At 42.3% G+C, this 23,496-nt stretch overlaps 1 protein-coding gene across 1 annotated transcript in view; it reads left to right on the top strand.

Moving 5' to 3' along the window:
* NLRP9 (NLR family pyrin domain containing 9) overlaps positions 1–23,496 on the top strand; it is a gene marked incomplete at its 5' end in the record, with an annotated part of 29,676 nt that overhangs the window by 845 nt on the left and 5,335 nt on the right. The window contains 4 exons of the mRNA XM_082607128.1: positions 2,164–3,727; positions 7,056–7,217; positions 19,528–19,695; positions 21,873–22,043. Coding sequence (XP_082463254.1) covers positions 2,164–3,727; positions 7,056–7,217; positions 19,528–19,695; positions 21,873–22,043 — 2,065 coding nt within the window. The remainder of the gene's footprint in view (positions 1–2,163; positions 3,728–7,055; positions 7,218–19,527; positions 19,696–21,872; positions 22,044–23,496) is intronic.

The following is a 23,496-nucleotide window of genomic DNA, read 5'->3' on the forward strand; positions in this document are numbered from 1 at the left end:
ATAGAGAACATGTGCCCCTGGTGCTATAGGAGGAGCTTTTTATGCATAAATGTCTTTTCATTCTTACCACGACTCAGGTTTACAAGTGAAAAACATGCAGGTCAAATGGTGTCTCCTCGTGTTAGATGACTTTTCCAAAAGGGACAGAGCTGACCCAAACCCGTTACTTCTGGCTCATTGATTGCTTGACGTCCTCCTCTGGGTGGATGCACCGTTTTGTCTCCCCTGAGAAAATAAGATCAGTTGAGTTGTAAATCCTGGCAAATAAAAAGTGACAAAATATGAGACATATCACCCATTAAATTTTTTTCTCTTTATATATGTTCTGAGTTATTTTTGAGTGTTTCACCTCAAACTGGAGTTCATGACCATAGAAGCTCTCCTGGCATTTCTCTATATTTTATATTTCTGCTCTCAAGATTCTCTCTCTCTCATGGCTTTATTATGATTTTTTTAATTGAAGTATACTTGATTTATAATGTGTTAGTTTCAACTGTACAGCAAAGTGATTCAGTCATTCACATATATATATACATACACATATATATATTCTTTTTTGTATTCTTTTCTCTTAATAGGTTATTACAAAATATTGAGTATAGTTTCCAGTACTATACAGTAGGTCCTTGCTGGGTATTTATTTTATACATAGCAGTGTGTATATGTTAAGCCCAAACTCCTAATTTATCCCTCCCCCTCCCTGAAATCACCCTTTTTTTTTTTTTTTTTTTTGTGCTGTACGCGGGCCTCTCACTGTTGTGGCCTCTCCCGTTGCGGAGCACAGGCTCCAGACGCGCAGGCCATGGCTCACGGGCCCAGCCACTCTGCGGCATGTGGGATCTTCCCGGACCGGGGCACGAACCAGTGTCCCCTGCATCGGCAGGCAGACTCTCAACCACTGCGCCACCAGGGAAGCCCCACCCATTTTTATAAACAAATCTTCCTCTGTCCCGGAGAGAGAAAGGCTCCCTAATTTCCAAGGCTCTTTTCCTAGTCACACATACTTAAACAAAACTAGCAATGCCCTTTGCTCAGAAGACATGCAGAAAGGCCTCACCTACTGTAGTTCATATTTCTTCAATGCGGGGTATGGTCCTTGTCTATATTTGTAATTTGTTTATCTCCCCTAGTGCATAGCCTTGAACATGGAAGGTACATAATAAGGGCAGGTTGAAAGAGTGAAGGTTCAAGGGTGCATTTCTGAAATTAACTTGCAGTCAGCATGGTCTTAACAGAAATAGTCTAGACCTTATGATTTCAGGTCAGACAACTGAGACAAATACCTGACCCTAATATCTGTTCATTAACCAAATTAGCCAAGTGACATACACTCTCAACACTTTTCTGTAAAGTGGGCATAGAATGAATCTTAATGGGTTGTTGAAGAGATGGAAGAGGAAGTACCAGTGACAACTTTCTCAGCCCCGATTCCTGGGTGGCCCTCAGTAAATAAATAGTAGTGCTTATGAGTTCTTGACTGGGAAGCTAGTACCCGTCTTCTAGTTTGAAATGTAACCCCCAAGTCTTCACACTTTGTGTAGCCCGCAGCTCTGAGATGGGCTTCCAGTCTTGATCAGGTGTTGCCATGGACATGAATTCAGATAGATTTTGGTCTTAACAAAACTGAGTTCAGGAGCCTGGTCCCATGTGGACATATACATCAGTCTTTGCATGTTTGAGTAAATTCTGTAGGGGTCATTCTGAGTCCCAAGGATGGAGTGTATTTTTTTTTAATAAGGGCTTTGAGTTACTGTTTATTTTCATGGCCAAGTATTTGCATACATACATATGTTTATTTTATTTTATTTTTTAAATTTATTTTACTTTTGGCTGTGTTGGGTCTTCGTTACTGTGTGCGGGCTTTTCTCTAGTTGGCGGCGAGCGAGGGCTACTCTTCATTGCGGTGCGCGGGCTTCTCATTGCGGTGGCTTCTCTTGTTGTGGAGCACGGGCTCTAGGCGCGTGGGCTTCAGTAGTTGTGGCACGCGGGCTCAGTAGTTGTGGCGCATGGGCTTAGTTGCTGTGCGGCATGTGGGATCTTCCCGGACCAGGGATTGAACCCGTGTCCCCTGCAACGGCAGGCGGATTCTTAACCACTGCGCCACCAGGGAAGCCCTGGAGTGTATTTTTTAATTGTCTTGTATTTCTGTCCCTGTTAACTCAGATAAGCTAAACCCATATAGAAACCACATGAAGAAAAAATTCCGAGTCATATGGGAAAAGGAGACCTGCCTTCAAGTTCCTGAGGATTTCTACAAAGAAACCACAAAGAATGAATATGAACAACTGAATGCTGTCTACCTTACTGCAGACAAGCCTGGAAATCCCTCACCCACTGTGGTCTTGCAAGGTCCTGAGGGAGTTGGAAAAACAACCCTTTTGAGAAAAGCGATGCTGGAGTGGGCGGAGGGAAACCTGTGGAGGGACAGGTTCTCATTTGTCTTCTTCCTCAAAGGCAGTGAAATGAACAGTATTACAGACACGAGCCTAGTGGAGCTCATCTCCAGGGACTGGCCTGAGTCTTCAGAGCCCATCGAAGACATTTTCTCCCAGCCAGAGAGAATCCTGTTCATCCTGGATGGCCTGGAGGAACTGAAATTTGACTTGACGCTTGATGCTGACCTGTGCGGTGACTGGGAGAAGCAACGGCCAACGCAGATTGTCCTGAGCAGTTTGCTGCACAAACAGATGCTCCCAGAATCCTCTCTGCTTATCGCCCTAGGAAAGATGGGTATGAAAAAAAATTATTTCTTGTTGTGTCAGACAAAATGCATATTTCTCCCGGGATTCTCTGAACGCCAGACGAAGCTGTATTTCTCCCATTACTTCCGTGAGAAGAACAAATCCTCCAGAGCCTTCAGTTTTGTGAGAGAGAAGAGACCGCTGTTTGTCTTGTGCAAAAGTCCGTTTGTTTGCTGGTTGGTTTGTACTTGCTTGAAGTGGCAGCTGGAGAGAGGAGAAGACCTGGAGATTGCGTCCGAAAGCGTCACTTGTTTGTATGTGTCCTTCCTGACAAACGTATTCAAAGCAGCAAGTGGGAATTGTCCACCTAAGCAGAACAGAACCCGACTACAAAGCCTGTGTACCTTGGCTGCAGAGGGAATGTGGACTCGCACGTTTCTGTTTTGCCCTGGGGATCTCAGGAGGAATGGGGTGTCTGAATCCGACACCTTGATGTGGGTGGACATGAGACTTCTTCAAAGGAGCGGTAACTGCGTGACCTTCATCCATACGTGTATCCAAGAGTTTTGTGCCGCCCTGTTCTATCTGTTCAAACGACCCAAGGACCAGCCTCACCCGGTCATTGGAAACGTGACACAGTTTGTCACAGCAGCCATGAACGAAGCCTACTCCCATTTATCCTGGATGGGGATATTCCTGTTTGCATTTTCAACTGAAAAAATAACAAACATGCTGGAGACATCTTTTGGTTTCCCACTGTCCACAGACATAAAGCAGGAAATAACTCAAAGCCTTGAAACTTTAAGTCAGTGTGACCCCAATAAGACCGTGGTGAGTTTCCAGGAATTGTTCAATTGTTTGTTTGAGACCCAGGACCAAGAACTTGTAATCCAAGTGATGAATTTCTTCAAAGAAATTGACATTTATATTGGTACCATTGAAGAATTGACAGTATCTGCATTCTGTCTGAAACATTGCCAAAGTTTGCAGAAATTTCACCTGTGTATAGAAAATGTCTTTTCAGATGAATCTGGATCCGTCTCAAAGTGAGTCCATCTATTAATTCTCTCCCTGTAACCTACACACACACCATATTTATATTAGCTTGCTCCAACCCCCAACAGGTATTTCATAAATCATTGTATTTTTGTACTTAAAAACATGGCTTTTGCAGTCAGAAAGACATTGATTTGAGTTTTTGTACTGCCATTTGCTAGCTGTGTGGCCATGAACTGTGTTTCTTAAGTATTTCTGTCTGTATAATCAGGGGTCAATGTCTTCATAGGGCCAATGTCAAGTTGAAAGGTAAGCAGTTTTTATTGTTGCCAGGACTATGCTTCTTTTTTCCCCTTCCCATAGCATTTTAGCATATCCTGGTGAATCCACTGGGAAGGGACGCTCGGAAGCTTATGCCTAGTTTCCTCTGGATTTTGCCCATGTGTCTTTTCTCTTTGCTGATTTTAGCCTGTATTCTTTCATCAGGCTCAGCTCTCAAATACATACCCCCTTTCATGGTCTTTTTTTTTTTTAAATTAAAGTATAATTCCCTGGCGGTCCAGTGGTTAAGACTCCGCGCTTCCACTGCAAGGGCATGGGTTTGATCCCTGGTCGGCGAACGAAGATCCCACATGCTGCATGGCATGGCCAAAGAGACAAAAAGTATAATTAACATACAACATTATATTAGTTTCAGGTGTACTACCTAATTCTCAATATTTGTATATACTGTGGAATGAGCACCATAGTAAGTCTAGTTAACATCTGTCACCATACATAGTTACAGAATTTTTTTTCCAGTGATGAGGACTTTTATGTACACCCCAGTGTTCATAGCAGCCTTATTTATAATAGCCAAGTTATGGAAGGAACCTAAGTGTCCATCAACAGATGACTGGATAACAAGATGTGATATATATATAGGTATTGTCAGATATATGGAATATTACTCAGCCATAAAAAAGAATGAAATCTTGTCATTTGTGACAACATGGATGGATCTGGAGGGTATTAAGCTTAGTGGAATAAGTCAGAGAGAGAAAGACAAATGCTGTACCTTTTCACTTACATGTGGAATCGATTCAAGACAAAACAAATGAGCAAACATAAGAAAACAGAAACAGTATAGATACAGAGAACAAACAGTTCCCACAGGGGAGAGGAGGAGGGAGGGGGGAGGGACAATATAGGTAAAAGGGACAAAGAGGTATGAATTAGCTGTTATGAAATAAAGAAGTCACACGGATGTAATCTACAATGCAGGGAATAAGTCAATATTTCATCCTAACTTAGTATAGCGTGTAACCTATAAAAAATCAAAGCACTGTGTTGTACACCTGACATCAATATCATATTGTAAACTGATTGTAGTTCAACAAACTGAAAAAAAGTCATGCAGAACAGCAAGAGAGAGAGATCTACTCTCTTAGAAGCTTTCAAATATGCAATTTGGTGTTATTAACTGTGGTCTTTACATCCCTGCGACTTATTTATTTTACATCTACCTGTACAGTCATGTTTTTGGACACAGTTCCTTGTTTGCTGACGGATCACCAAATATCAACCTTTGTCCACATAACAGTTGAGTGTTGTCACCCCAAAGAGGAGGAAACAGAGGCAGAATAAGGTTGAACGCTTGCCCAGCGTCACATAACCCACAAGTGTTTCAGATGGGGCTTGATCCTGGTCGCCCTGGCCTCACGGCTCTCTTCTTTGACCACCATGCGTGTTGACTCAGTGCACCTGACAGCTCCTCTCCCTGTTCAGGCTTGACTGTCTGTCAGCCTCTGGGAATGGTGTTCTCCTGTGTTGAAAATGTCTTGTTTTGGGTTTTTTACCTGCATTCTTTTTTAAATTTTATTATTTTATTATTTTTATTTTTATTTTTTTGCGGTACGCGGGCCTCCCACTGCTGTGGCCTCTCCCGTTGTGGAGCACAGGCTCCGGATGCACAGGCTCAGCGGCCATGGCTCACGGGCCCAGCCGCTCCGCGGCATGTGGGATCTTCCCGGACCGGGGCACGAAGCCGTGTCCCCTGCATCAGCAGGTGGACTCTCAACCACTGCACCACCAGGGAAGCCCTGCATTCTTTTTTTTAGAAAATTTTATTCTGTATTGGAGTATAGTTGATTAACAATGGTGTTAGTTTCAGGTGTACAACAAAGTGATTCAGTTATACATATACATGTATCTATTCTTTTTCAAATTCTTTTCCCATTTAGGTTATTACAGAATATTGAGCAGAATTCCCTGTGCTATGCAGTAGGTCCTTATTTGTTATCTATTTTACATATAGTAGCGTGTATATGTCAGTCCCAAACTCCTACTTTATCCCCTCCCTACCTTTCCCTTTTGGTGACCATAAGTTTGTTTTCTAAGCCTGTTGAGTCTGTTTGTTTGTTTTTTTTCTGTTTCTGTTTTGTAATAAGTTCATTTGTATCATTTTTTTTAAAGATTCTGCATATAAGTGATACCATATGATATTTGTCTTTCTTTGACTTACTTCACTCAGTATGATCATGTCTAGGTCCATCCATGTGGCTGCAAATGGTATTATTTCATTATTTTTTATGGCTGAGTAATATTCCATTGTATATATGGACCACATCTTTTTTAAAAAAATATGAACAGCTTTTTTTTTTTTTTTTTTTTTTTTTTTTTTGCAGTACGCGGGCCTCTCACTGTTGTGGCCTCTCCCGTTGCGGAGCACAAGCTCCGGACGCGCAGGCTCCGCGGCCATGGCTCACGGGCCCAGCCGCTCCGTGGCATGTGGGATCCTCCCGGACCGGGGCACGAACCCGTGTCCCCTGCATCGGCAGGCGGACTCCCAACCACTGCGCCACCAGGGAAGCCCATGAACAGCTTTTTAAAAAAATTTATTTATTTATTTATTTAGGCTGTGCCAGGTCTTAGTTGTGGCATGTGGAATCTTCATTGTGGCATGTTTAGTTGCGGCACGCAGGATCTTTAATTGCGGCCTGTGGGCTTCTTATTTGCGGCATGTGGAGTCTTAGTTGCAGCATCAAACTCTTAGTTGCGGCATGCATGTGGGATCTAGTTCCTCGACCAGGGATTGCACCTGAGCACCCTGCATTGGAGGTGCAGGTTCTTACCCACTGGGCCACCACGGAAGTCCCTGGACCACATCTTCTTTATCTGTTCATCTGTCAATGGACATCTAGGTTGCTTCCACGTCCTGGCTAGTGTAAACATTGCTGTAATGAACACTGGGGTGCCTGTGTCCTTTTGAACCATGGTTTTCTCCAGATATATGCCCAGGAGTGGGATTGCTGGATCACATGCTAGCTCTGTTCTTAGTTTTTTAAGGAACTAGTTGAATTGAGCCACTGGAGAATCACGGTGTTTGTCTTCCTGTAGTACCATTGAGAAGCTCTCCCTCTGGCGGGATCTCTGCTCAGCATTTACTGCCAGCGAGGACTTCCAGATGTTAGATTTGGACAACTGTCAGTTCGACGAGGCCTCCCTGGCGATTCTCTGCAGGACGCTGGCTCAGCCTGTCTGTAAACTCCAGAAGTTCGTGTAAGTTGGATCTTCACCTGTTCTTTAAGTCAATAGCAGGGTGTCGTTCTTTCTACTCTGGCTTCTTTTGAAAACCCAAGCTACAATCCAATGTTTCAAAAGAAAATGCTGAGTGCTTTGCTGATTCAAATGTTTTACTGAGCGAGACACAAACTGTGGACAAACAGGGAGACTTTAAAACTGAACGTGGTCAAGAAGCTCAGTTCCCAGCAGCTACAGCTCAGGTTACAAAGCCTGGATGAGAAAGGCCTTTTTTTTTTTCTGCTGTGAGTGGTCCCTAGACTATACCTTCCTTCCCATGGCATCAGCTCACTTGTGCACAGCCAGTTAGCTGGGAAGTTGCAAGTTCATGCTGACTTGGAGAAATCTTAAGTTTGTTTAAGAGGCAGAATGGGCATTTTGGGGAAATCGGTTTTTCCTTTGGGTTACAAGACTGCATGTGTTTTGGTGTAGGGATGTGTTTGAACTGTGGCCCCCGTTTCGGTTTCTCTGTAACAAGTGTTTTAACTATAGTGATGTGTACAATAGAACTTGCTTGGGGAACCTAAGAGGGAACAGTCCTGGTGGTTGGTGATGTTTGCTTGGATGCCGATTGACTGAGAATAGATGTTTCCCAGGTAACGCAGGAGGAGGGTGCTGAGGACAGGTGGGAAAAGAGCCTTAAGTTCATAAGAGAAAAACAAGAAGAATAGCACAGAGAATAGGTAACATGTATAGAACACTTCTTTGGCACAGAGATGGTTGCCTAATATGCGTTTTCTCCTTTGTCTTTTAACCCTCGTAACAATTTTGTCATTACCTTTTTACAAAACATGTACCAGAAGCACAGAGAAGCTCACAGTCCTTCTCTGATGTCGTGGTCCAAAGCGGGTTGGAAAACAATGTCCAGACACAAGGCAGAATGTAAAGAAGACAGAATTTATTAGAGGGAAGTGTTGCTACCAGAACAGCGGGTGGCCTTCCCAGTAGTCTGGGAGAGTCGAGCCCGGACATGTGCTATCGATCAGTTTTTATAGCCAGAAAACAAAGGAATGGTCCGAGGTGAAAATTTCGTTTACTGATTGGTCGAGGCACATATAGCTTCCTTCTATAGGGTGGGAGTGGGACAGACCAGATGCCTTTCCGTATTTGGGACAGGTCCTGTTGCCCAGGTGGGCGACACCCAGGTGGGCTCAGGAATTTCACAACCATCGCAACATGGTGGGGAGGGCGATTAGGAGTCCGGTAGGGGGTGTAACGCTGAAACTTTTTCAGACAGCGTCATGCTTTGCCCTTGAAGCACCATTGTCCTTGGAACACCACATCTGATACTTTTCTTTTTTTTAGGGTAAAAAGAATGCTTTTTATTAACGGTAGGTAGTCAGAGAAAGGAGGTGTTTCTCTGGTGGAGAGACTGCATTTATGTACAGAAATACTTTTTTTTCTATGTAAATTTTTTAAATTGAATTTTTATTTTATATTTGAGTATAGTTGATTCACAGTGTTTTGTTAGTTTCAGGTGTACAGCAAAGTCATTCCGTTATACATACACATATAGTCATCCTTTTTTAGATTCTTTCCCATATAGATTATTACAGAATACTGAGTAGATTTCCCTATGCTGTAGAGTAGGTCCTTGTTGGTTATCTATTTTATACATAGTAGTGTGTATATGTTAATCCCAAACTCCTAATTTATCCCTCCCCCCACCACCTTTCCCCTGTGGTAACCATAAGTTTGTTTTCGAAATCTGTGAGTCTGTTTCTGTTTTGTAGATAAGTTCATTTGTATCATTTTTTTAAGATTCCACACATAATATTTGTCTTTCTCTGTCTGACTTACTTCACTTAGTATGATCATCTCTAGGTCCATCCATGTTGCTGCAAATGGCATTATTTCATTCTTTTTTATGCTGAGGAATATTCCACTGTATATGTGTTCCACATCTTCTTTATCCATTCCTCTGTTGATGGACATTTAGGTTGCTTCCATGTCTTGGTTATTGTAAATAGTGCTGCTGTGAACACTGGGGTGCATGTATCTTTTTGAATTATGGTTTTCTCCAAATATATGCCCAGGAGTGGGACTGCTGAGTCATACGGTAGTTTTAGTTTTTTAAGGAACCTCCATACTGTTCTCCATAGTGGCTGTACCAGTTTACATTCCCACCAACAGTGCAGGAGGGTTCTCTTCTCTCCACACCCTCTCCAGCATTTATTGTTTGTAGACTTTTTGAGAATGGCCTTCTCTGATACTTTGATTACCTTGGTTTGCCCTGGGCCATCCTGTTGTCTTCAATCCCGCAAGCTTGTCACTTTCAAGTTAAATTTAACTCCTCCTTCACCTTGCATGTCACTTCTTGGCTATGTACCAGAACTTGTGAGCCTAGGAAGTCACCAAAGCTGGGAGAGGTCTTGGGACACAGTGTTTCTCTCTAACTAACCCCCATGAGGAGAGAAAAGACATCTCCCTTGTTTACCCCCATATCTCCGGCCAGCAAAATACAGAGCTTTGCAGGGGCTCGTCAAACTGATGTCGAATGAATGAAGGGATCCTTGCATTCTGGAAATGGTTTATTCATTTCACACGAAGAAACTGACTCATAAATGAACTGCTCTAGATCCTGCATGGATAGTAAAAAATGGACCTCACTGCACTCTTGTTTTTTAAAGTCTTCTGGAAACTCGGTGAAAGATAAAGCTAATAAGTGAGCTCAGTATATACATTTTTTTGAAAAATGAGGACCAGTGGTCTCACAATTGAGAGATCTGTCATTGATTTTAGATGAGGTGGATGACCACATAAAGGAGAACAGGTATCCAAGACACCTGGGTGAAGGTATGAGTTAAAATGTGCACATCCGTCCCAGGAACTTGAGGTTGCAAGATGAGGAAAACAGTTCCTCTTCAAAGGGTGCATGGAAATCAGTCATTGTTATCATATCTAGAGTTCTTTTTTTTTCTTTTTTTTTTTAATTAATGAATTTATTTATTTTTGTCTGTGTTGGGTCTTCGTTTCCGCGCGAGGGCTCTCCCTAGCTGCGGCAAGCGGGGGCCACTCTTCATCGCGGTGCGCAGGCCCCTCACTGTTGTGGCCTCTCTTGTTGTGGAGCACAGGCTCCAGACGCGCAGGCTCAGTAGTTGTGGCTCATGGGCCTAGTTGCTCTGCGGCATGTGGGATTTTTCCCAGACCAGGGCTCGAACCCGTGTCCCCTGCATTAGCAGGCAGATTTTCAATCACTGCGCCACCAGGGAAGCCCCATATCTAGAGTTCTTTAGCTCAGTGTCTAGTAAGAATCATTAGGCTCATTTGTCACTGGCCAGATGAGATAGAGATGATATGTTTAGTCATTTATTCCCCCAAGGTGTCCAGCCATGTGTCTTAGAATCAGGAACAATTATTCCTTTTCTTTCTTCTTTTGCACATGAGATTTTTAAAAAGTGTAAGTGCTGGAACTTCCTGGTGCTCCAGTGGTTAAGACTCCACACTTCCACTGCAGGGGTGAGGGTTCGATCTCTGGTTGGGGTACTAAGATCCCACATGCTGCGCGGTGCAGCCAAAGTAAATAAACGTTAATTTAAAAAAAGGAAATCAGTAAAAAGAGAAAAATGGTACAGAGGAACTTATTTGCAAAGCAGAAATAGAGTCACAGATGTAGAGAACAAACTTATGGTTACCAAGGGGGGACAGGGGGGTGGGACAAACTGGGAAATTGGGATTGACATATATACATTACTATGTATAAAACAGAGAATTAATGAGAACCTTCTGTGTAGCACAGGGAACTCTCCTCAATGCTCTGTGGTGACCTAAATGGGAAGGAAATCTAAAAAAGAGTGGGCATACGTATATGTATCTCTGATTCACTTTGCTGTACAGCAGAAACTAACACAACATTGTAAAGCACCTATACTCCAATGTAAACTCATTACAAAGAAACAAATAAAATAAAAGTGTAATTGCTGAGCTGGATACAGAACAAGAGGCCTGGGGTCATTCCCTCCACTTCCGTTCCAGTCCTTCTCTAAGCTTAGGGTTTAGGGAATGTTGGCACTAGTATTGGGAAACCTACCAATCCTTCTGTGAGTCCTTGGGTCACAGCCGCAACCTGAGCCAGGGAGTCAGTCGACTTCTGCATCTCTACGTACCACCACTCTTCTTCCAGAAACCATCATCACTCCCCTGGAATTGCTCCTCCTAATAGCCTCCATCTCTGTTCCTTGGATCCTGTTTTGCCTTCTGTCAAAACATTTTTCCATAGACAAACCAGATTTTGTTTTAAAAAATTTTTATTGGGGTATAGTTAATCCACAATGCTGTGTTAGTTTCAGGTGTACTGCAAAGTGAATCAGTTATACATATACATGTATCCAGTCTTGTTTTAGATTATTTTCCATATAGGCCATTACAGAGCATTGAGTAGAGTTCCCTGTGCTCTACAGTAGGTTCTTATTAGTTATCTATTTTATACATAGTAGTGTGTACATGTCAATCCCAAACTCCCAATCTATCTCTTACTCCCACATTTCCCCCTGGTAACCATAAGTTCATTCTCTAAGTCTGTGTTTCTGTTTTGTAAATAAGTTCATTTGTATCATTTTTAAAAGATTCCACATATAAGTGATATCATATGATATTTGTCTTTCTGTGTCTGACTTACTTCACTCAGTATGACTATCTCTAGGTCCATCCATGTTGCTGCAAGTGACATTATTTTGTTCTTTTTTATGGCTGAGTAATATTCCATTGTATATATGTACCACATCTTCTTTATCCATTCCTCTTTCAAATCGACATTTTGGTTGCTTCCATGACCTGGCTATTGTAAATAGTGCTGCAATGAACATTGGGGTGCATGTATCTTTTTGAATTATGGTTTTCTCCAGGTGTATGCCTTGGAGTAGGATTGCTGGGTCATACGGTAGCTCTATTTTTAGTTTTTTAAGAAACCTCCATACTGTTCTCCATAGTGGCTGCACCAATTTACATTCCCGCTAACAGTGCAGGAGGGTTCCCTTCTCTCCACACCCTCTCCAGCATTTATTGTTTGTAGATTTTTTGATGATGGCCATTCTGACTGGTGTAAGGTGATACCGCATTGTAGTTTTTTTTAAAATTTATTTATTTATTTATTTATTTACCTTTGGCTGTGTTGGGTCTTCGTTTCCGTGCGAGGGCCCTCCCCAGCCGCGGCGAGCGGGGGCCACTCTTCATCGCGGTGCATGGGCCTCTCACCATCGTGGCCACTCTTGTTGCGGAGCACAGGCTCCAGACGCGCAGGCTCAGCAGTTGTGGCTCACGGGCCAAGTTGCTCTGCGGCATGCGGGATCCTCCCAGACCAGGGCTCAAACCCATGTCCCCTGTACCGGCAGGCAGACTCTCAACCACTGCGCCACCAGGGAAGCCCCCTCATTGTAGTTTTGGTTTGCATTTCTCTAATAATTAGTGATGTTGAGCATCTTTTCATGTGTATCTTGGCCATCTGTATGCCTTCTTTGGAGAAATGTCTATTTAGGTCTTCTGCCCATTTTTTGATTGGGTGGTTTGTTTTTTTGATATTGAGCTGTACTTCTGTTTGTATATTTTGAAGATTAATCCTTTGTTGGTTGCTTCGTTTGCAAACATTTTCTCCCATTCTGAGGGTTGTCTTTTTGTTTATGGTTTCCTTTGCTGGGCAAAAGCTTTCAAGTTTAATTAGATCCCATTTGTTTATTTTTGTTTTTATTTTCATTACTCTAGGAGGTGGAGAAATTTTTTTAAAATAATAAATTATGCCTTGAAGTCTTTTTCATGATTTCCCATCATTAGGAAAATATTCAGAATCTGAGCTTTTCCCTTCCTTCTCTCTGGTTTATCCTTCACCTGCTTCCCCATCGTGTGCTGTGGCCCACGGACCTTAACTTTCTTTCAAACCCCTGACCGAGCTCATTCCTGATGCAGAACATTTGTTCCAGCTGCTCTCCTTTCCCGTCAGTCTTTCCCTAGACTTTCACCAGACAAGCTCTTCCAAATGCCTTCTCTGACCACCCCTCCCCCCAGTTAAGCAGCCCGGACCCCCAGCCCAGCCACTCTAGAACCTCATCCTATGTTTGATTTCAGTATCAGTTATGAAATTGCCACTCTTCTGTTGTAATTGCCTCCAAGCAGAAGGTAAACTCTGGGTTCTGGGTCCTGGACTGTCATATTCGTGTCTAGATACACCCAGCACCCTGGCATCTAGTTGGAACTTAAGTATTTGTCCAGTGAAGAGAATGAACAGGTAGTTTGGCGTGATCGCAGAGATGAAGGATTGCTCTTTGAAGTGAGAAGATATTGAGTTAGTAAGTAGCTCTATCTTTCACCTGGAGCACCCTTGGAATGCCTTTCCTTTCTTTTGCTACCCACTTCCCACCTTGTACCATCTACCTCCCATTCAGATACCATGTGGTATCAGGTTGTTACTGAAAAGTGTGTGCCTCTTTTAGACACATTTGCTAATTTCTTAGCTTATTCTTGCTTCTGTGACTCATTGTTTCCAGCTGAATTCATTGTTCATCCTATGTCACTGTACCAAGAGCTTTTCCAAGAGTCTCTACCAGGAGCAAATTTGAGTCAAAAGTTTGAGTAAACGAGTCTAAAAACATCTCCCTTGCAACTGTATCCTTTAATGATGAGAATACATGTTGAATATTAAACCTTTTTTTCCTTGTTTCTTTGAATTCTATTGATTTACTTCTTAAATTCAGCTTTTTTTTGAACATCTTTATTGGAGTATAATTGCTTTACAATGTTGTGTTAGTTTCTGCTGTATAACAAAGTGCATCAGCTATACGTATACATATATCCCCATATCCTCTCCCTCTTGCATCTCCCTCCCACCCTCTCTATCCTGCCCCTCTAGGTGGTCACAAAGCACCAAGCTGATCTCCCAGTGCAATGCAGCTGCTTCCCACTATCAGCTCTTTTAAAAAAACAGTTTTTTTTGGGGGGGGGGGGGCCACACCATGTGGCTTGTGGGATTTTAGTTCCCCAACCAGGGATAGAACCGAGGCCGTCATTAGTGAAAGCACAGAGTCCTAACCACTGGACCGCCAGGGAATTTCCTTAAATTCAGCTTTACAGATGTAGATTTTTTCCCAGTTTTTATCAAGGTGTAATTGACATAGAACACTGTATTCATTTTAGGGGTACAATGTGATGATTTGATACATGTATATATTGCAGTGATCACCACGAGAAGTTTATTTAGTTAACATGTATTGCTCTACATATGTAGTTACAATTTTTTTTTCTTGGGATGAGAACTTTAAGATCTACTCTCTTAGGAACTTTCAAATATATAATACAGTGTTGTTAACAGTAGTCACCATTAGACCCCCAGCACTTATTTATCCTATAACTGGAAGTTTATAACTTTTGACCACTTTCTACCATTTCATCCTCCCAACCCACCATCTCTGGCAACCACCAAATATTTATGTTTAGTGTTTTTCTAAGATCCCATACGGAAGCGAGATCATATAGTGTCTTTCTCTGAATTATTTCACTCACAGATGTAGAGACTGATCATTTCCATTCTTCAGTTATAGATCATCTTTTAAAAAAAATCCTCAGTTTTGGTAGTGCTTACCTTTCTTCTTTATCCCTAGTAGTCTACAAATGTCAATATTATGGGTCCCTGTGGGAATTTTGTTTAACCTAATTTTAGTGGCCTTTCAATCTTAGAGCTGACAAATGATTAATAAAGAAAATAATTTAGGGGAAGGCTTGTGTTTAAGTTTAGGAAAACGATCAGGATTGCTCATCTCTGTTACAGTAGGGAGGTAAAACTTGAAACCATCCCTTTTAACATCAACAAGATAAACTTAAGATTTTTATAGAGTTAGGACACAGAATGTGAAGAAAAGATTAGCAAGCTTATAAAATACTTTAATATCGATTATTCATTGAGTCAGGTTTTTACACTAACCATTGTTTGATTCACTTACTCCATCAAAATAAGAGCTCTTGGGCTTCCCTGGTGGCGCAGTGGTTGAGAATCTGCCTGCCGATGCAGGGGACACGGGTTCGTGCCCCGGTCTGGGAAGATCCCACATGCCGTGGAGCGGCTGGGCCCGTGAGCCGTGGCCACTGAGCCTGCGCGTCCGGAGCCTGTGCTGCGCAACGGGAGAGGCCACAACAGTGAGAGGCCCGTGTACCCCCCCACACACAAAAAGAGCTCTTTAAATCTCTGGCAAAGAGATTAAATGTCCACTTAGCTCTCAGTATACCACTCACCATGTCCGGCAACTATTACAGATATTTCACAGTATTAGCTCATTATATGCCTTTAATTACTTAATGAGGTAGGTGGTCAGTCTCAGTACCTCCTGGTACACACTAGAAAACCACCACCTGGGAGGATTCAGAAACATGCCCAAGGTCACACAGATTGGCAAGGGGTGGAGCCAGGAGTTGAACCCATCAGCCTGGCTCCAAGGATGCATGGTTCTTAGTTCACCAACATTGTAAGTTGCTGATGGTTGAGATTCTGTTCTTCTTGCTTTTTTTTTTTTTTTTTTTTTGCGGTACGCGGGCCTCTCACTGTTGTGGCCTCTCCCGCTGCGGAGCACAGGCTCCGGACGCGCAGGCTCAGCGGCCATGGCTCATGGGCCCAGCCGCTCCACAGCATGTGGGATCTTCCCGGACCGGGGCACGAACCCGCGTCCCCCGCATCGGCAGGCGGACTCTCAACCGCTGCGCCACCAGGGAAGCCCTTCTTGCTTTTTTAAAAAAAAATTTTTTATTGGCATATACTTGACTTACAGTGTTGTATTAGTTTCAGGTGTGCAGCAAAGTGAATCAGTTATATATATATATATACACTCTTTTTCAGATTCTTTTCCCATATAGGCCATTACAGAGTATTGAGTAGAGTTCCCTGTGCTAGACAGTGGGCCCTTATTAATTATCTGTTTTATATACAGTCGTGTGTGTGTGTCAGTCCCAATCTTCCCATTTATCCTTCCCCTTCTTACCCCCCTTTTTGCTTTGTTAACTTTTTCCTTAACTCTAAGGAAAGCAAAAAAACCCCAACAAACTGCGTTGCTGTCAACACTTCCATTTTAGTCTGTCTCCTTTCCAGGAGATTGCTGATCCGCGCTGATGGTGACAATTATTGATTAGATGTTCACCCTTGTGATCGTTTTCCCACCGTTTGTCTGCTGACTCAGCGCTTACTGCCGGCCTGGTGTCGGAGTCCACTGCAGCTGCCTGGTCTGTGAATCACGGTGTGTTCAGTGGCAAGGTGGCTCAGAGGACGTGCTGACGCCCCCATTTCTCACAGGTGTCGCCGGCATATCAAGGGCATTCCCTGTCTTTCCATGGTAGCACTTCTCCTTGTTCGCTGGGCCAGCCTGTCTTATCCTGACAGTACTAACCCCCTCCCTCAAATCCTTACAAGTCCCACCCTACTGTCCTGGGCTCCATCCAGCTCTGGGCAGGAAGTGCCTTGGGTATTGCTTGTACGTTTAGGGCACCACTCTGCCAGGAATTCCCACAAGTCTTCCAGGCTGTTGTGTCCCTCACATCCGTCTTTTATTTCTGGCCAATGCATAGTTCACATTTTAGTGCTTGAACATGGCAGGATATTTACTTTGTTATTTCTCAAAGTCGATTAGGAGGGGAGAAGTCAGGGTACACTTAAGTCATGACACCGAGAGCCACACTGTGTGGCATGTATTTATAAATCATATATAAATTTATAAAAAGTATATATATATATATATATAATACATTTAATATATGTTATTAAAAAATCAAAACCTGGGACTTCCCTGGCAGTCCAGGGGTTAAGACTTCTTCCAGTGCAGGGGGTGCGGGTGCAGGTTCAATCCCTGGTCAGGGAGTTAAGATCCCACATGCCTCACAGCCAAAAAACCAAAACATAAAAAAGAAGGAATATTGTAACAAATGTGGGATAGGGAGGGTGGGAGGAAGGGAGATGCAAGAGGGAAGAGAGATGGGAACATATGTTTATATATAACTGATTTACTTTGTTATAAAGCAGAAACTAACACACCATTGTAAAACAATTATACTCCAATAAAGATGTTAAAAAATAATAATAATAAACAACCTACTAAACAAATGGGTGAAAAAATATATAAGTAAATCAGTAAAGTAAGTGCAAATAAAAAATAATGAAAAAAATGGTCCACATCCAAAAAAAATCTTAAAAAAAAACTAAAAAATCAAAGCCTGATCATGTTCCAGGCACTATAATAAATTGTAATTTCTTAACCATCATGACCCTATCTACTTGTTTCATGAAGAAACTCCACCATTAAGTTAATTTGCCCAACCTTGCAAAATATCCAGGAGAAAAGCAAGTATTCTAATGCGCTTTTCTCTATCTCAGGAGCCTGAGTCTTGAACCATGACATATTGGGTTGGTTAAAAATTTCATTTGGGTGTTCCCGTAACATCTTACAGAAAACCTGAACGAACTTTTTGGCTGACCCAATATATTGTCTCCTTTGTATTTATTTTATTTTTTATTTTAACTTTTAAAAATTGTCTCCTTTAACAACATCTGTTTTTTTTAAACTCAGAAATTTTATTTCAGTACGAATTTCAATAGTAGATCATATGTTCAATATAAATTCAACCCAAGTTTTTACTTTGTATTTTTAGCTACTAGTAATTCTATTTATTTATTTTTTAAATTTGTATTGGAGTATAGTTGCTTTACAATGTTGTGTTAGTTTCTACCACGCAGCAAAGTGAATCAGCTATACGTATACATATATCCCCTTTTTTTGGATTTCCTTCCCATTTAGCTCATCACAGAGCACTGGGTAGAGTTCCCTGTGCTATACAGCAGGTTCTTATTAGTTATCTATTTTATACATGCTAGTGTATATATGTCAATCCCAATCTCCCAATTCATCCCACCCCCACTTCCCCCCTTGGTAACCATGTTTGTTCTCTACATCTCTGTCTCTATTTCTGCTTTGCAAATAGGTTAACCTGTACCATTTTTCTAGATTCCACATATAAGTGATATTATACAATATTTGTTTTTCTCTCTCTGACTGACTTCACTCTGTATGAGAGTCTCTAGGTCTGTCTACATCTCTGCAACTGGCACTATTTTGTTCCTTTTCTTTTTAAAAATTAATTAATTTATTAATTTATTTATGGCTACGTTGGGTCTTTGTTGTTGTGCATGGGCTGTCTCTAGTTGTGGTGAGCAAGGGCTACTCTTCTTTGCGGTGCACGGGCTTCTCATTGCGGTGGCTTCTCTTGTTGCGGGGCACAGGCTCTAGGCAAGTGGGCTTCAGTAGTTGTGGCACATGGGCTCAGTAGCTGTGGCTCACGGGCTCTAGAGCACAGGCTCAGTAGTTGTGTTGCCCTGGCTTAGTTGCTCCGCAGCATGTGGGATCTTCCCGGACCAGGGCTCGAACTCGTGTCTCCTGCATTGGCAGGTGGATTCTTAACCACTGCGCCACCAGGGAGGCCCCCTATTTTGTTCCTTTTTATGGCTGAGGAATATCCCATTGTATATATGTACCACATCTTCTTTATCCGTTCCTCTGTTGATGGACATCTTACAGAAAACCCAAGCAAACTTTTTGGCTGACCCAATATATTGCCTCCTTTTTATTTATTTTATTTTTTATTTTAGCTTCTAAAAACTGTCTCCTTTTAAAAACAATCTCAGTTTTTAAACAGGAGTGGAGCCTTTCCTTGGGGAAGAGTCTGGCTTGGCACACAGTAATTTGAATATGTGCGTGTCTATTGGATGGGAAGCACCGAGCCAGGCCTAGGATGCCAGGAGGTACAAACATGGTATTTCTCCCCTCATGGTGCTTAGAGGTCAATATGGGGTAAGTTTGATTCTCTTCCCTTATAATATCTGTGGTAGCATTCAGAAGTGGAAGGACTTCGCAGAAACAGGCGCCATCTAAGCATCTGGCATCTGAAGATCCCAGAGAGAATTTTTTTTTGTGTGTGTGTGTGTGTGTGTTACGTGGGCCTCTCACTGTTGTGGCCTCTCCCGTTGCGGAGCACAGGCTCTGGACGCGCAGGCTCAGCGGCCATGGCTCACGGGCCCAGCCGCTCCGTGGCACGTGGGATCCTCCCGGACCGGGGCACGAACCCGTATCCCCTGCATCGGCAGGCGGACTCCCAACCACTGCACCACCAGGGAAGCCCCCAGAGAGAATTTATAGGCAGCAGTAACCAGATATCCAAAAAAAAAAAACTGGGGGAGCCTAAGCATGGAAAGTAGGCAGAATTGTGCAACAGGTATTTTGCTTTGTGCTTGGACTTCATTGCATGAGTTACTGTATTTCCTCATCTTTTGCAGGTATAACTTTGCTTCAAACCTTGCAAATAACCTAGACTTCTTTAAGGCCATTCTTCATAGCCCTCATTTGAAATACCTGAACCTCTATGGCACTGGCCTCTCCTGTATGGACGTCAAGCAGCTGTGTGAGACTCTGAAACACCCAGCGTGTAACATAGAAGCACTGCTGTAAGTCTCGGGGTTGTCCACGGTACATTTTTTTTCCAATGTGAACTTTGCAGTTCGAATATGCCCATTTTCTTTCCTGTCTTTGTCTCTTACTTCCTTCACCACTTCCATCTCAGTATGGGTAGACCTCCTAGTAAGATGAGGATGGCTGGATTCTAAAGGGCAAGGCTTCCTCTCAGAAGGTCTGTCCCGTCTTTCCTTTCTGTGGTACTCACTTGAATTACTTCTCATGGACACCTTATCTGATTCTCCTTGGCTCTGCTGTCAACCGACCATACCAAAACCGTAACTCCAATTTCTTTTTCCTGAAGATAGTCAGAGAAACTTAAAACGAGAAAGCTTATGGATGATCACAAGTGTGATCTTGTGATCTGGCAGATGATAACGTTGAGGCTGGAGGGAAAGTAATTTGCCCAAAGTCATTTCTTCCTCTTGAAAATTATCTGGGATGCCCTTAGCCTCACTGGGTGATTTCTTAAACAGGCTCAATCCGTTTTTCAGCAGGAAGAGCAAAGGGGAGTAATAGAAGGAGCAATAAACAAAAACAACTCATTAAACTGACCAAGAGACTACACTCTTCTCTCCACCAGTAATATGATAGATAATCACATACACTTGGTTAATTTCACCTGTCAAGATTCATCAGGAGAGACAGGGTCCATGAATAAGAGTTGTTTGAACATACAGGCTTGCTATTGACCCTATTTATCATTCTAGCTGTTTCCGTATCATAACAATCCTTTTCTTCTACACTAGCTCTCTCTACTCAGGGGGATCTTACAAAATTCCTTAGTATTTGCCCTGTTTCACATTATGCCATTGGCATAGAGTGTTTCATTTTACATGGTAGCATAAGACTTGGGTAACAGATCTAGGAAACCAGGAGTCAGTTGTACACAGTTTATAGGTAGAATCTTTGCTTCTTTGGGGTAGACCAACTGTGCTCTTGACTTCAGTTTGGTATTTTGGGAGTGGGAAGTCCTCAAAATCAGGTTCTCTCCAGCCCAGTAATTCTCAACAGAGGATAGTTTCATCCTCTGTTAGGAGGTGTCCATATCTAGAGACTTTTTTTTTTAAATAGCAAGGAAGATTTCATTTAAGATATCACGGGACTTCCCTGGTGGTCCAGTGGTTGAGACTTCACCTTCCAGTGCAGGGGGTGTGGGTTTGATCCCTAGTCGGGGAACTAAGATCCCACATGCCTTGCTCCTAAAAGCCAAAAAAACATAAAAAACAGGGGCAATATTGTAACAGATTCAATAAAGACTTTAAAGATGGTCCACATCAAAAAAAATGTTTTTTAATTAAAAAAAAGATTTTGCAGTAGGAAGGAGTTAAGACTATTACATTAGGAAAGAAAGTTGAACTCACTCTGCTGAAAGAGAAGAGGGGTGAGCTAATGGAAAAAGCACTTTAGGGAGGAGGTTGTTCTAAATGATTAGGTCACTAGTGTTTGTTGATTGTGGAGACAGTTTTGTTTTTTCTTTTTTGCGGTACGCGGACCTCTCACTGTTGTGGCCTCTCCCATTGTGGGGCACAGGCTCCGGACACGCAGGCTCAGCGGCCATGGCTCACGGGCCCAGCCGCTCCTCGGCATGTGGAATCTTCCCGGACCGGGTCACGAACCTGTGTCCCCTGCATCGGCAGGCGGACTCTCAACCACTGTGCCACCAGGGAAGCCCATGGAGACAGTTTTGATGGTCATGATTACATGGGAAGGATGCTCTAGACATCTGGTGGGTAGAGGTCAAGGATGCTGGTCAACATCCTACAACACACAGGAAGCCCCCACAATAAGGAATGATCTAGCCCACAGTGTGAACAGTGCTGAGGTTGAGAAACCTGCTCTAGCCCATGAGATGTTCTTTTAAGCTGCATTAAGGGTCAGACCAGGGTTTCTAAACCTTATAACTACTGATGATAAATAATCAGACTTATTGAGGTCCAGATCATTCTTTGCTGTGGACGGCTGTCCACAGCATTGTTGAGAAGCACGGGCTCAGACGTTTTCCTAACTTACTGCTTTCCTAAAGCAATAAGGGGTTCGTGAGGAAAGTCATATAATTACATCCGTGCTTTTACAAAGTCTGGAATGGGCAGGAGCGGGATTAGAAGCCAGGCTGCGGTCCAGGGTCGGTTGTGCATACACCATCCCACCACACGTGTCTCTCGTGTAGGTTGGGAAAATGTGACATCATGGATGAAGCCTGCGAAGACATCGCCTCTGTTCTCGTCCATAACAAGAAGCTGAAGCTTCTCTCCTTGGTAGATAATCCCCTGAAGGACGAAGGAATGAGGGTGTTGTGTGACGCCCTGAAGGATCCAGCCTGTGCCCTGGAGGCACTGCTGTGAGTCAGCGTGGGGGAGGGGAGCCCTGGGGGAGGGGGCGGACGGCAGAGCATGCCCAGGGACCCTGAACGGTACAGCAAAATGGAGCAGATACAAATATTTGCCCCACAGAGGAGCCATGAGGTTGAATTCAAGAGATGTAAGACTAGCCCTTAGATGCCTGGCATCTAATTTGGAGCCCAATAAATCTTGGTTATCATGAAGAAGGATGATGTCTCTGTAGGTGTACTGGGGGCTGGGGAGAGGGACAGTATAAATAATGAAAAAAAAGGAATTCATTTGATTACTTGCCGATGTGGGGTTGCATAGGTTCTAGGTTATCGCTGGGAACAACGTCTCCACTTCTTTCTTGTTGCTAAGATATAAAACAAACTGCTTCCTTGTTAGGGGCAAGAGAAAGGGTTTTCTATTTACCCAGTGAGGCCACAGGAGAAACTTAGTGCTAAATAAAAAAATGCCTAAAAGTAGGGTACAGGTGCAAGAACACCCAAGCCTATGGAAGCGAATAAGTAGTCTAGAAACAAAACTTTTATTTGTGTGTATGTGCATGCACAGGTGTGTATGTGTATACAGACCTATGTATTACATACCCACCCAAAGTGGTATTTACTGTAGAAGGTGAGAATATTATTCCTCAGATGACTTTTCAGACTGTAAAAGAAAATCAAAACTAAAATAAGGTCCAGGAACATTAAACATTAAAACCAAACTATTAAAAAAATAAGGAAAAAACTCTGCACTATAAAGATTAGACCGAAAAATCTTTAGAGGTACAAAAGAAATGACATATTGGAAGATGAAAGGATTTGGCTATTAAATCCTGTGTGATATTATACAATAAGTAGAATTAAAGTGTATTCAATAACTGGTCACTTAACCGGGCTGTGTTTATCTAAGAGTTCTTTAAAATACATCATTTAACTTTTTTTTTTGTTTTTAAACTTGAATCTTTATTCCTTAAAAATGAAAGACTACTAAAGACGCAAGAAAGTCACTAGTAATTTTAAAAGAAAAAAATGTTCAACCCAGTTTTTTAAACTTTATTTTGAACTAGTTTCAAAATAAAAACTAGACTTGCAGAAAAGTTGGAAAAATAGCACAAAAATTCTCTTATAGCCCTTACCCCAATCCCCTAATGTTCAACCTATTTTTAGTAGTTAATATTTTTAATATTTAAATGGTTAATACCCTTTTAAACAAAAGTACAAATTTAAAAAATATATTCCACTTGGCCAGAATTCTGCAAAATGGGCAAATTTATAGTATGATCGAAAGCACTAAGTTTTTTTTGCAAAATAAGTTGGCTAATAAATCAAGAAACAAATAAAGTCTATTAATAATAAACCTCAGAACTTCCAAAAACTTTTGATGCAAGGTGTTAATTCTGTATAACTTAAAATGGCAGGAAGTATAAAAATACAAATGCAGAGATTCAGGGAATGTATAATTGTA

The sequence above is a fragment of the Mesoplodon mirus genome (genome assembly GCF_964341445.2).
Source record: "Mesoplodon mirus genome assembly, chromosome: 19".
NCBI lineage: Eukaryota > Metazoa > Chordata > Mammalia > Artiodactyla > Ziphiidae > Mesoplodon > Mesoplodon mirus.